The sequence below is a fragment of the Monodelphis domestica genome, chromosome 7 (genome assembly GCF_027887165.1).
Source record: "Monodelphis domestica isolate mMonDom1 chromosome 7, mMonDom1.pri, whole genome shotgun sequence".
Classification (NCBI taxonomy): domain Eukaryota; kingdom Metazoa; phylum Chordata; class Mammalia; order Didelphimorphia; family Didelphidae; genus Monodelphis; species Monodelphis domestica.
The window spans coordinates 184,026,123-184,040,890 of NC_077233.1; the positions used below are offsets into that span (position 1 = coordinate 184,026,123).

The 14,768-nt window shown below is 42.9% G+C and overlaps 1 protein-coding gene across 3 annotated transcripts in view; it reads right to left on the bottom strand.

The window, feature by feature from the left end:
• LITAF (lipopolysaccharide induced TNF factor) overlaps window positions 1–14,768 on the bottom strand; it is a 46,351-nt gene that overhangs the window by 4,014 nt on the left and 27,569 nt on the right. For 2 of the 3 annotated variants that reach the window (XM_056806149.1, XM_007498638.3), the window contains exons 2-3: window positions 4,056–4,271; window positions 1,026–1,182 (exon numbers count right to left, since the gene is read on the bottom strand). In XM_056806149.1, the coding sequence (XP_056662127.1) occupies window positions 1,026–1,182; window positions 4,056–4,271 (373 nt within the window). Of the gene's footprint in view, window positions 1–1,025; window positions 1,183–3,450; window positions 3,944–4,055; window positions 4,272–14,768 lie in introns of those variants that run through there. The other variant, XM_016423998.2, reaches the window with a different exon arrangement.

Here is a 14,768-nt window from a genome sequence, read left to right on the forward strand (position 1 = left end):
ATGTGTGTGTGAGAGGGAGAGACAGAGACTGACAGACACACAGACAGACAGACACTCAGGCAGGCAGAGAGACAGCTTTTGACAGAGAAAGTAAACTGTGTCTCCCCTGGACATGGATGAAGAGATACTGTTCATATCCTTTACTTGGCTCATAAAGAATAAAGAAAACTGTATTTTCCATACTAGTATAGATGAGATGTTTAGGGCTTTTTGAAGGAAAGGTGCAAGGATCATTCATTTACAAGAAGGAAAACTGAAATATGAGGTAACTTAAGCTATAAATGGCCCAACATCACTCCAGTTTCACATGTAGCCAAGATTTAAATGATACTTTTACCTGCTTTGGGAGTAGGAGCAAACTATGCCTTTTCAAAATATTCTCACAAATCAGTCATGAGTCACTTGCCCAGAGTCATACAACTAGGAAGTGTCTGAGGCCAAATTTGAACCGAGGTCCTCCCGATTCCAGCCTGGCACTCTATCCACTCTGCTCCCCATTTGGGGTTTTTCCAGCTCAATTGACAGATGAGGAAACTGAGACAAACAAGGTTAAGAGACTTGCCCAGGATCACAAAGCTGCTAAGTGTCCAAGGCTGGATTTGAATTCAGGAAGAGGAGTCTTTCCCACTTCAGGCCTGGCCCTCTCTGCACTTTGGCACCTAGCTGCCCTATACAAAATAGAGTCAGTGTTGTTTTTTTAAGTTCACAGACCCCCACGTCAGGAAGCCTTGCCTAAGGATAAGACTCAGCATAACAGAAAGCTGCTGCAATATTTGTTTACTCATGTAGTTAACTAACTTTACCATAAGAGCAAAGGAAATTATGAAATCCAACTTTGCTGGTTATTTCATTTCTGAAGAGGAATAAATGTGCTAGATAGGTATGTAGCAAGGGTGGCCAAGAGAACCCCAGAAAAGGGCCCCCAAACCCTCCTGGCCCAGCTACATCCATCTCCAGACTCTCCTGGTCACTCCCGCCAGCACCTTGGTTTCCTGTGATAAGCCACTAGAAGTGTGTCAACTCACCCCAATAAGCAAAGGCTGCCGCACGAAAGCCAGGTTAGGGCGCCTGCGTTATAGGAGAGACTGGTCACTATCATCTTGTTACACGAAGGACAGCACATCTGGACGGGGCGGTCAAAAAAGGAGACGGGCTGCTGCACGTACACAGTCTGAACCGCAACTGATTAGAGAGAGAGAAATGCTTTTTAGATGGTCCCCGTCAACAGTCACAGCTTCATGTTTGCCAGCCACAGTTAAAAAACAGCTCGTCACCCCACTGGCTTGAGTCTCTATACTCAATTCTCAGCCACTTGGGGATTGGGGCTGGGGTGGGGGGTGGGGCACAAATGTTAGGATGATTCCCAACTGGGAGATAGAAAATGTGGCCGAGAATGATACGATCAGAGGAGAGAGTGGAAGTGACCCAACCTGAACTGGGGCCCTTTGACTCCAAACCTAGAGTTCTTTCCATCACACCTCAAGAAGAGGGAATGATTTGACTACAAGGAGGTGGGGGAAATAGACGACTAATCAAAATAATAGTCCTAGCATCGAAAACCAAGAGTTAGAGATCTCCGAGGCCATTCCTGTAACCCCCTCAGAAGCCAATTCTACTGAAATAGTGATCAATATCAATATGCAAAATAGGTTGCTGCTGTTACTGTTGTCCAGTCATTTCAGCAGTGTCCAGCTCCTTATGACCCCACTGAGGGTGTTCTTGGCAAAGATACTTGGACTAATAGGCCATTTCCTTCACCAGCGTGTTATTACCGATGAGGGAACTGAGGCAAACAGAGACATTAAGTGAGCTAGTTATTGACTATGATGTTGTCAATAAGCACTAATGAGTCTATAATAGGGTCTTGGCCCCAGGAGACAATTATGGATATTTAGGTGTGCGTGATTTATGTTAAAAAATTTTCATGTAATTTTAAGAGGCTATAGAAATACAATGAATTCTTCCACTTTTTGCTGCTCCTATGCAAGGTCAATTGGTGATTAACAAAAGGCAAAGTAGTAGACTAAGCAATCAAACTTATTGACATTTACCTAAATAATCCAAGTCATAGATCAAACACCCCACCCCCACCCCCACCCCCACCCCCTTGTCAGCTCAGAGCACTTTAGGTCTGAGCTGGGGAAAGGATGACCTGAGTGTTAAAATGCTGGAAGTGATTTCCTAAACCGAGAAGCAGGCAAAAAGGGAAACTTTACATACCTTTTTGGCTTTGGTTCAAATTTTTAATCAAATGGAAATCTCTGAAGAAGAATCCATTTTCTCCTTTCTCCCCATCCCAAGAGACTTTTCATTTTTTTTTTTTGCTGCCAAGGTAAATGCGTTGTAACTAACACCAATCATTGTCGGGAAACTCTTTCCTTGGCATTTTGATGTCCAATGTATATAATTCTTAGTTGTGTGACTCCCCCACCCCCACCCCCAGCAAGTCGTTTAACCTCTGGTTGCCTGACAAAAGGATCCATTGCAGAAGGAAATGGCAAACCTCTCCAGTACCCTTGCCAAGAAAATCCCAGGGACAGCTATCGGCCATCCGCAGGATCATAAAGAGCTGGGGCGTGACGGAACGAGAAGCTGTACGGGGCATAGGATCACAAACCTCAGATCACAACTCCTAAAACTAAAAGGTCAAAACAATAATGGAGATAAATCTCTCTGAAAAGGAGTCAATCAAAAACTATTTGGCTTTCTTGATGTTTAGGATAATGAGATAACAAATATAGAATCAGGTATCTCCAGGCGATTTTTTTTTTTAATTATAAGAACTATTTAGCAATAATACCGGATTTATATAATTTTTTTAAAGGAACACACAGAAGGGAAAAGTACATATGGGCAACAGTCGTGGCTTAAAATAACAAAATCGGTTTCCTGCTCCCTTTGAAGGATGCGGTACAGCATAGTGGTTAGAGGGCCAGCCTGGAATCAGGAAGACTAGGTTTAGCGCCTGCCTCTAAACACACACTAGCTGTCAGCCACGCCAGTGAAACCTCTCCAGGGTTCCCCGGCAATTCTTTAAAATTAAAACTTGCCAGTCTATCTATGGAAGGCGTTTCCGTACTGGACGTCGGCTCCCCCCCAGAGGATTCATTTTAGACTCCAGAGGTAAAGGAGAAGGAAAGGGAGCTTAAGCGAAGGCACCCAGACTGATCCTGAGCTAAAACACGACGGCTCCCCTCCGTGCTTTCTTTACAGGGCCCCTCTAACTGCCGTCCCCACCCCGAAAACCAGCCCGGCCCCTCCAGCGGCAGGTTTTGCCCTGGTGATGGGCTGCTTGATCAGCCTGGTTTACCGTAAGGAGAGATGCTCCCTCTGCCCTACAGTCAATAGGATGCTAACATGGACTTCTCGGCAACAGCGACAACTCACAGTCAGAGACCCTACCCATAGGCATAAACAAAGAAGATTTCCTTTTCTTTTTTTAACCCTTACCTTTTGTCTTGGAATTAAACATTGGCTTCGAGGCAGAACAGTATGGGCTAGACACTTGGGGGTGACCCAGCCAAGATGTGACGGAGGCCAAATTTGAACCTAGGTCCTCCCATCTCCAACAAAGCCACTCAGCTGCCCCCACATCAGACTCCTTAAGATTCTTTTTAACAGTTATTTCTAACATTCCGGGATAGATTGGCCACTCTCCCCCATCATGGAACCCTGCATGCTTATTCTGTGTCTATCCTGTATCTTTTCAGTCCCCTCCAACAGACTATGAGAAGCTCTTTGGGGGCAGGGATGTGGGGGCCCCGGGGTCTGGCACGGGTGGCTGTTGTTCAGTCGTGTCTGACTCTTCATGAGAGCGTTCTTGGCAAGGACACTAGTGTGGTTTGTCACGTCCCTCTCCAGCCTCATTTTAGATGAGGAAAGAGGCAAGCAGAGTGAAGTGACTTGCCCAGGGTCACAGAGCCGGGGAGCCGCGTCTCTGTGCACCCTGGGACCTCGCTGCCCGGCGGGCGCTTCAAGGCTCGGACACACGCTGCACCTGCAGGCTAAGGGAGACCCGCCAGGGCTGCCACAAAGAGGAGAAGCTCATCACTTACTTGCATTAGGGTTAGGAACTGGCAGAGGCTGAGTATAGTAGGCAGGAGGATTCATGCCCTTCCCGTCGGCCCCGGGCACCACTCCTGGCACGGGCCCAGGGGGCGGAGTAGGATAATAACTATTGATCGCCATCGTCTCTTCGTAGGTAGGAGGCGCTGTTGGAGCAGATGCTCCTCCTGGAACAGCATTATGTGGTCCTGGAGTGGTCATTTTATCTAAAACAAAATAGAAAAAGTTACTCTTTTAGTCAACAAACATTTATTCCATGACCACCGGGGCGAGGCTCTGGGCTGAAGGGGCCGAGGTAAGGCCTTTCCCCTGGTTTTGCCGCTCCGCTCCCCTCCCCTCCTTGGGGTCGGCCTCCATGCCTCCGCTCTTCCCTCCTCATGCCCTTCTCTTGCTTAGTCAAGTGGGAACAGGGATATGGATTGGACCTGGGATTTCAGGGATACAGAGGAACTCCTCGATGAGGAAACTCCCTGCAATTTATAGTCTTGGGGAACTCCTGGAGACCGGAGGGATGGATGGATCCAACAGGTCAGAAGCAGGTCTTGAAACTAGGTTTTTTAGACTCAGAGGTCTGCTCTCCATCCACAATATCTTAATAATAAGTTTATTTGGGCAGTGAGGTGGTGCAGTAGATAAAATGCCAGACCTGGAGTCAGAAGATTCGTGTTCCCAAGTTCAAATCCAGCCTCCAGACATTTATTGACTGTGTGACCTTGGGTAAGTCACTTAACCCTGTCTGCCTCAGTCTCCTCATCTGTAAAATGGAGATGGGAATGGCAAACCACTCTAGTACCTCTGCCAAGAAAACCCCAAATGGGGTCACCAAGAGTCAGAAATGACCAAAACGACTGAACAAAATGCTACATGTTGTTCTAGGCAAAAATGTCCCTTTGCTCAAGGAGCTTAGGAAAGCCCCAGGGGCTCCTATATTGTTTTACTTTTAGAATCAAATACAAACTCCTCTGTTGAGCACTTGAAATTCTTCACCAGGTAGTTCCCATTTGTCTGTGTTTCTAGGTTTAGAATACATTATTTCCCCTCCCTCACTCTAGGGTCCAAAGGGGTCTTCTTACTGCTCCTCACACCATCCTGCCTCCCAACTCGGGACCCTTTCCATCGTCTGTCCATGCCCGTTAGACATTCCCTCTCTCACCCCTGCTGCTTTCTTACAATTCCTCCTTTCCAGCAGCTCTGGCAGCACCAGCCACACGAGGCCTCTCCTGACCCCTCCAGGTGCTGCTGCCTTGGCCCCCCAAACCATATTGGGTTTACTTTGTATATATTTGTAAGTATTCGTGCCGTCATTTTAGATGTACACATGCTGTTAATTCACCAGCCCCAGCTCCACTGGATCTGTCAAGGACCGATTCATTTTTGTGTTTTCTTCTCCAGGATTAACACTCTACATCCTCGGTGTTCATTTAATGCATCCCTGCTGACTCACAGAACAGCAATTTTGGAGAATAGAGTTCAGTCTTGCCTTAGGAGATGGCTCAAATGCTTTCCTAATGATCCCTCCAGACCATGTGAGAAAGCTGGGTGAAGAAAATGGCCCAAATTAACCGTCATCTAACTTAAAAGGCCAAGGGGAAATGCCAATCAAAGCTTTATATAAATACCTTTTTTCTTTGCTTCAGTGATTAGCCAATATTTAATCCTTCTTTAAACTATTTAGAAACTTTTAGCTCCACTGAAGTTCCCATTTACACTACTCTAACATCACTAGCAAACAAAGTCATTGGTTAATAAAATTATAGTTTAGTAAACACAAGGGTATAATTTCTTTTTAAAAATTAACTTCTAAAACTTTCTTAATTTTTAGAAGGAAATACAAATGTATCCAGCACTCACGCTCCTCTTTGAGGAAGAAGGAAAGAGCATTTTCTTTTTTTCAAGCAAACCAGGTGGCTAGAATTACACTTTGTAAACAGGGTGTGTTCCTGTCCACAGCTTTGTTAGCTGAACCATAAAGTAGCTTGAATAGTAGACAGTACCATCCTTTGTGTGCCTAAAAAAAAAAAATTTGGGCAGGGCCTACCTGGTTAAAAGAAATATTCTGTATCTTCCCTCAAGTGGAAGTCAATAAAAAATGTGTGAGTGAGATCTTCCATGGTCAGGAGGCCCTGTTCTACCCCACACTGCCATCTTTGACACAGTTCTCTTGCGCTGCCTTTTCTCTCCTTTTTCCTGTACCCGCCACCTCGCCTTCTTCTGCCCACTTGCTCCCACATGGAGCAAAGGGCAACGTATCATATGACTGTGGTTATAAAAAGCCTTTTTTCATCAAACCATTATCAACTTCCTATGACATAGCAGTGGAACAGAGGTTAGATGGGAAAAAAATGCAAAAAAGGAATAAGCCACGTAGAGGATGTTAGTCACACAGCCGTGGCCCTGAAATGGAAGATTCAAAGAATTCATTGCAAGTTGGCTGACGTCTGGTTACAGATGGCACTAATAATCCCTGCACATTTGCTTCTATTACTTCCTCTGTGGAGCTTTAATAGATATTTTCAACAAAGAGAACAATGTCGTCACTGTGATTCTTTGAAGTAACTTACATTCTTGCTAAACTTCAAGGACTCTAATGCCCACCCTGTTTTTGTGTGTGTTTTTATTAAACTGTAAGGTGGCTGAAAGGATTTTCTATTAAAATTCAATGTTTAAAATTATAATATTGAACAACTGGATGCTAAAGGCAGAGAGATTGGGAAAAAATCTTCTGAAAATGCATCATCTTTATGACATATGAATGTAATAGAATTCTACTGTGCCCTTAGAAATGATGAAAATAATGAAGAATTAAAGAGGCAGCAAGTAGTACAGTGGAAAGAGAGCCAGCCTGAAGTTGGGAGGACCAGGGTTCAAATGTGACCTCAAAGACTTCCTACCTTTATGACCCTGAGCAAGTCACTTAAGCCCCAGTGCCTAAGTCCTTCTGTCTTAAAACTGATACTCATTATCGATTTCAAGACAGAAGATTAGGGCTTATTTTTTAAAAGAAACAAAAGCAAGGGAAATAATATTTTAAAAGAATTAAGAAGTATGGGAAGCCTCAAACAAAGTAATGCAGTGTAGCCCACCAGAGAAAATACAGATAATGAAAAAAATGTAATTAAAATACTTGGCCTTGAGTTAGCAAGACCTGGATTAGAATCCCACCTCAACCACTAACTGTGACCCTGGAAAGCCTCTTGGCTTCTCTGGACCTCAATCTTCTCCTCTGTAAAATAGGAACTCAAAAATCAGTAAGGTTTTTACAGCTTAAAATCTATGGTCCTATGGAAAAGAAGGGCAAGAGGGACAACCAGTAACAACTGAGCAGTGTGTCATTATAATGACCAAGCTTTGCTTTTGTTGAGAAAATCCCCCCTTTTCCTTTTGTACAAAGGTGAAGGCTAAAGAATGAGGAATGCTGAATATTTTATTGTGGTGGTGATTCAGTCATTTCAGTCGTGCCCAATTCTTCACAACCCTATTTGGGATTTTCTTGGCAAAGATACTAGAGTGGTTTGCCATTTCCTTCTCTGGCTCCCTTGACAGATAAGGAAACTGAGGCAAACAGCATGATGTGACTTGCCCAGCATCACACATCTTCCTGACTCCAGGCCTGGGGATTTCTCTCTTGCTCCACCTAACTGCCCCTAATATTGCAAATGGACATATTTGAAGCATTGATTTGGTTTTGCTAAACTGCTTTCCAACCCTTCTCTGATCAATTGTTAGAAAATCGGGTCCCCATCTGCTATAATTATAAGATACGGTTTCTGAAGACTTTAAAAGGGCAATAGCTGAGCATTCAGGGCAGCTAAGTGGTACAGTAGATAGAGTAAAGGGCCTGTAGTCAGGAAGTCTCATCTTCCCAAGTTCAAATCTGGTCTCAGACACTTACGAGCTGTGTGACCCTGAACAAGTCATTTAACCCTCTTTGCCTCAGTTTCCTCCTCTGTAATATACACTAGAGAAGGAAACGGCAGACCACTGCAGTACCTTTGTCAAGAAAACCCCAAATGGAGTTAGGATGAGTCAGATACAAATGAACAACAACAAAGTTCAACATTTGTGTTTTTGCAATTATCGTGGGAAAGCAGGAGTTCAGAATAGTCGATATACCCTACTGGTAACTAACACTTTGTTTTCTTTTTCCCTTAAAAAAAAAAAGTTTTAAAACATTTTGCCTTTGTAATGTCAGCAATTAGTACAGTGCCCAATGCATGAAATTTTGTTTTCTTAAGGAATATACAACTTCCTTTTGCCTCCAACCAGGAAAATGTTGCTTCTATCTGCACTAAAGGTCTTATTCTAGCCTGTTCTCTGTCCAGGAAGACCTAGAGTCAGCCTCCTTCCTCATTCCACCTGAAACTAAGCACAATAACAACACCCAGGGCTCAGGGCTCTGACTGTGACTCTGATTCAAAACTTCTGCCCCAAACTGCATGAAAAGCAGGGAATCTACCACCAGCACGACCGACCCTAAGAATCTCGACGGTGGTATATGGGTTTGATACATATACAGCTAAACCCTACGTAAGGTTTTCTGAATTGAACAGAAATAGCAATGCAGGAGTCAAGTTTAAACTTATTATTGCCCTTTTCTAGAATGGAAATGACTTTAAATGGAGAATATCTTATTGTTAAGAAAAACATTTTTAACCAATTGAATGTAAATAAATGGAAGACATTCCTAAAGAAGGAACTGGATAACTTGGTCCCAGACCAAAGACAGTGGGTCTCCATCACCATAGAAACGAGAAGCTCTGGAGGTCAGGGAAATGTGTCATTCTCAAGTTGTTTGATTTTGTTATTAAGTTAGGCTGCCCAGAATGACATCAGGAATGAATTGTCCATTTTAAGTAATGCTTTTGGTCACTTTCCCACCCTCTTTTCACCTTTCTGCCAAAGTAGCCCAAGAGCGGGAAGTCTTGTTTTCGTCATCTTGGTGGTATTCTTTGATGAGTTAACTTCCTATATATTCGAAAAGGCAGCTAAGGAATTTTGGAGCAAATTGAAGTTGTTTGTATTTTTAATGTGACCTTTGGGAACAGAAATAGAAAGTACGAGCAATTCATGGTAAACATGTCGGACAGCATGCAGGAAAATACTAGCCCGTGGTAAATAGGAGCTTGACTGAACGGCGTACTGCCTAGACAAGAGGGCAGTCACGCTTCTCATCCCAACTCATCTTACTAACCCGTTGTGTGACTGAACAAATTCCCTCGCTTCTCTGGGCCTCACTATTGACTTCTGTACAATAAATGGCCAAAAGATTCTTAGTTTCCTTTCTGTTCTAAAACCATGATTCCAAAGTTTCAACATTTCCAAGACTCGGGGCAAGCTGCTTCCCTAAATTCTGCAGATATTTTTGTTACTGTTGACTTGTTTCAGTCATGTCCAACTCTTTGTGAACCCACTGTGAGATTTTCTTGGCAAAGCTACCAGAGTGATTTGCCATGTCCTTCTCTAGCTTGTGAGGAAACTGAGGCAAACCATATTGAGTGACTTGCCCAGGGCCACGCAGCTAGTGGGTTGGATATGAACTCTGGTCTTCCTGAATCTAGGCTCGGCACTGCCTATTTAGCTACCTCGTAGCCCCATTACAGATATAGCTATATTAATATATTTCTTTCATTCAGCACTACTGAGGAATGAGATGGTCTGGATGGTTATTTTTTCCCCTAATAACTGAAACTCGCCCGTTTAAATTTTTTGTGATAAGAAAGTGTATTAAACATAATTTAACCTTTTCTTGACTTGGTTAATCATTACAAACAAGTCAATGTATTGTAGTGCAATATACTATAACCCAGTGATGCCCTTGGGCGCAAAGAAAAGGGGAGCATGGAAGCCAGCAGCTTGTCCTTTCCTGGTAATTTCCCCCATTACTGGTCTTTGTCTCTTTGGCTGACATACTTTCTACTCAAACTTAAGGCGCTGCCATGTTTTGTCACTGAAATGAAAGTGCACACATTCTACCACTGCTTTTCACTGTGCTAATTTCAGTGGCTGGCTTGCCCAAGGAGCCCACATTGAACTGCTTGGAATAACCTCGGAAAACAGAAGCTGCCTGGTCAGTAGCCTTATATGGCCTGAAGCTGATCTCCCTCCCTTGAGACTGTGCCATGCCTCACAGGGCAGGTATCAGAGTGGGGTGGGAAGGGGAGGTGGTTTACAACCTGATTTCTAAGTCCAGAGTTATATTCCAATGACCAGAAATGCCAAAAATCTAAATTCTAGCTCTTTCATGGTTCTTTTCACCTGCCACACACATCAAATATGCCTCTGATTCGTGTCTAAAACTACAATATAAAAAACATTCCTGTTTGCAATTCTGCCTCACTATAAAGGCGTGATCAAATGTAGTTTCAGGCTCATTTTAAAAATGTATTATTTGTTTTTGTAAATGGTTAATAAATTTATAAAACATTTCTAAAGATATAAGCATAGGAATCAACCTTGGATTGACTTAGGCACAGCTAAGCAATCACATCATCACTGCTTTTTCACTAATAACTAATGGTCTAACTCCTCTGCCTTGTGGGAAAGCCCTGATAGACACAACATGGTGTAGAGAAGTGATGGAATCTGCTCAAAGTCACATGACTGCTCAGTAAGATGAGTTGGGTTTAGAATTCAGACTTAAAAATCATAAGACCAGGTTCAAATACTGGAGTTCAGTCTCGGTTTCCTGATCAGAAAAACAGAGATAATGAGATATTAATCTATTCTCTAAGGTTGTTTTAAGTACAGAATGTCCTCAGAATTTTAGTGCCATTTAAACTCTAAGATTTACTGGTTTAATAACTTAAAACTACACCAAAACTTTGGGAACATGCTGTGCTTTGTAAACGTTAAAGCACTGTACAAATGGAAGTCATCTGAGATATCACAGTGACAAACAATCAGGATAGTCCCATAGGAAGGCAAATGTGAGCACAGGTGGATTTTAAACTTTGTCAAATAAAAACTGGATAAGGAATTCTTTCCAGATTAACACTGGTCTATTATTTCCACTCTTCTTCCAGCTTACCCTACCCACATTCTCTTCCCAGAGATCCAGGCCTCCCTCCTACTCCTCCACAAGACCCTCCATCTCCCAACACCAGGTACTTTCACCAGCTATCCCCCATTCTGGGGATTTTCTCCCTCCGGTCTTTTGTGGATTCCTTCCAGTTCAAGCTAAATTCCTACATTCTACAAGAATCGTTTCTCAGTCCTCCTTAATCTTAGAGCCCTTCCTCTGAGATTAACTCCAATTTACCTGGTGCGTATCCTATTTTCCACAGTCGTTAGCATGTAATTTTCCCCATTACACTTGAGCTCCCTGAGATCAGGGGCTGTTTGGGGCCTTCTTTGGGCCCCAGGTCTTGCCAGTATACCGTGGGCACTTAATAAATGTTTACTGACTTGATTCAATGAAGCTAACTATTCTGATGCAGTTGTTCAGCCAGTCCTGAATCCATTAGGTGGATATGCCAAACAACTTCCATCATTTCATTTGTGGTTATTGTTGTTCAGTCATGTACGACCCCATTTGGGGTTTTCTTGGCAAAAAAACTAGTGTTCTGCCATTTCCTTTTCCAGCTCATTTTGCAGAAGTGGATCTGAGGCAAACAGGGTTAAGGGACTTGCCCAGGGTCACATGATCAGTAAGTCCAGGAAGCCCAATGTGAAGTCCCAAAGAGGAATCTTCTTGACTAGTCAGGGCTCTATCCACTGGGCCACCTCACTGCCCCCAACATTTCATACCACACCATAGCATAAAATCTTTCACTCCATACAATACCATACAATACCTCTGTCATTCCCTCTCGCTAAATGGAGAGCAGCAGACCCTGTCCAATGTTTTTGCTGAAATCCAGTTATATATTTGGAAATCATTTCCATGACCTACCAGTCTATGAATGCTGTTTTGTTATAGAAGTTCTACAATTAGTATAAGGTTAGATGTGAGGACATCTAAGATCACTTCCTATACTAAAATTCGATTGAGGTTACAACTACCACGTTCATTCAGTAATTTTCCTTGGTGTTCTGTGAAGTACTCCCTGCATAGCCAATAATCCCATGGTTCAGAATCCCTGGAAGCATTATAAAATGTTTTAAAGGGCTATCAATTCAAATACTTTTAGAGCACCATTATGTATAATTAAAAAAAAAAGGTAATCTAAACAGCCAACAGCAAGGGAATGTTTAAATAAATTGTGGCATGTTAATGTAATAGAATGCTATAAAGTAATTAAATTATGAAGAATTCAAGAAATCTGGAAAGAACTTTATGAAATGCTGAAAAGTGAAAAAAGAAAAGAACAAAGCAGATGCTAACTATGAACAGAAGACTGAGAGTCTTAATTTTTTTGTGTTACAAACTCCTCTGGCAGTCGATGCAGCCTATGTATCCAGGCTGAGAATGTTTTAGAATGCATAAAACGAAGGGCACAGCACTTCAAAGCAAGCCAACTACATTGGAATACAGCAACCAAATTAAATTTATAAGTCTAAGAACTCTCAAAATGAGACAGAATTGTCATTAAAATGTTTCTTTTAAAGTTTGGGTAGCAAAGGTAGGACTATATACAGGAAGATCACAAATGAGGTTAAGAACTCCCGATTGCAAAGAAAATGAGAATAAATGAACAAAGAATTCTGCCTACTCCTTCCAGGGACTTACAGAAAAGCTGTTGAGCTTTTTTATGTGCTGCAATTAATTTATATGTAAATATCTACTAAACAAGTTTAAGTAAGCTCATATATTTAGAATTGAATTAAAACTTCAAAGACTTGGAATTTACTCTCATCTTACAAGTCAGGAAATTAGGGCCCCACAGAAAGATACTCAGGTAATAAGTGGCAACGCCAGAATTTGAACCGTGATTGTCTAACAGGCAGCTAGATGGCACAGTAGATAGAGTACTAGGCCTGAGTTCAAATTCAGCTTCAGACACTTAACTGTGAGCCTAGACAAGTCATTTAACCTCGTTTGCCTCGGTTCCTCCTCTGTAAAATCAGTCGGAGAAGGAAAGGGCAAACAGGATCTATGCCAAAAAGAAGTCCAAATAGCACCACGAGGAGTCAGACATGACTGAACTACCTCTACCTCTAATGCTAAATCCAACAATCTTTCCAATGTAACTGGTCAGTTGCAAGATTAGGCAATGTTCAGTTTTTAATTAATTCTTTAATTTAAAAAAATCAAAACCTGCTCTTTAAAGCATCTTTGTAGACAGAATGAACTATTCCTCCTCCTATTTATTTTTAAAAATGTTTAGACATAGATCCAATTTTAATCATCATTATCTGACATTTCGTCAGGGCAGGCAGAGTAAGACGTGCACAGAGGTTTGCCACGAACCAGAGGAGAAACTAAGAAGACGATGGCTCAGTGCCATCCCCCGACCTCACTTGTTCTAGGCTGCTCTCTCTTTCCCCTGATGCAGAAAGATGCTGTTGACTTCTCAATGCACCTCCAAGGCAGCCAGAGAACTGGCGTGAGAGGGGAACTCTCTTTTTTTCATCTGTGGCCTTAAAATGAAAGAGGAACAAACAGAAGTGCTCACTGTAAACACTCCTTTAAGCTATTTAACCGCCTCTCTCCTTCCTCAAAAAATGTTCCTCCAGCTTCCCTCAAGCTGCCTTTCACCTCTCTCCTGAAGAAAGGCAGATGCGCGCAATTCTTAATCCAAATAACTCTGTCCTTGAAGGCGGCTAATTCTGGGTGACTCACTCGTCTTTACAGGAATCACGCTCTCCCAGATCAGAGAAGGTGGCTGTGTGCCAACACCCAGATGCTCACCTAAGCTTTGCACCCAGTTTCAGAATAAGACACGGAGGATGGAAAGGGGAAGCAAAGGGAGGGGGACAATAGTCACAAGGTGCTGGACCTTGAGTCAGGAAGGCCTGAATTCAAAACAAGCCCTCAGCAGATCTAGAGATGGGAGGTCCTGGGTTCAAATCTGGCCTCAGATATTCCCTAACTGTGTGACCCTGGGCATTGCCTAGCCCTTCCCTCTCTCCTGCCTTGGAACCAAGACACAGTATTGACTCCAAGACAGAAGGTAGGGTGTTTTTAAAAATCCAGCTTCAGACACTGGCTTAGCTGCGTGATCCTGAGCAAGTCACTGAACCTCAGTTTCCTCAACCGTAACATGGAGATTAAAGATGACACCTATCTCCCAGGGTTCTTGAGAGGACCAACTGAGATAATACTTGTAAAAGCATTTAGCACAGTGCCTGGCATATAGTAGGCACTATGTAAATGCTTATTCCCTTCCCCCCAGTCTTCTGGAAAAAGGAATATTCTTCTTTGGCATCAGGCTTATATAAGGCCGACCATGAATACGTCCATTACAATACTCGAGTGTTTGCAGAACAAATGCATGGTTGGCATCTTGTGGCCAAAATGACAGAACCCCAAAGGCAACTCAGCTTTTAGATTCTTCTTGGCCAAAAGAGAAAAACTTGCAAACCTGGAAAAAAGCCATGCACTTCGTAATCTCAAATGCTTCTAAACCCTCCACCTACAAGGGAGAAGTCAATGGGAAAACACAGAATAAATGTCGTTCAAAAAGATCAATGGTCTGACTCATTTTGGAGCGTTGGGGCTCTTTTGCTTGCTTCGGTGACCTCAGACAAGTCATGGAAAGTCTCTGGGCCTCAGGTCCTCATCGATAAAATGAGGAAAAGCTAGGAACGGGCCCCTGAGGCTC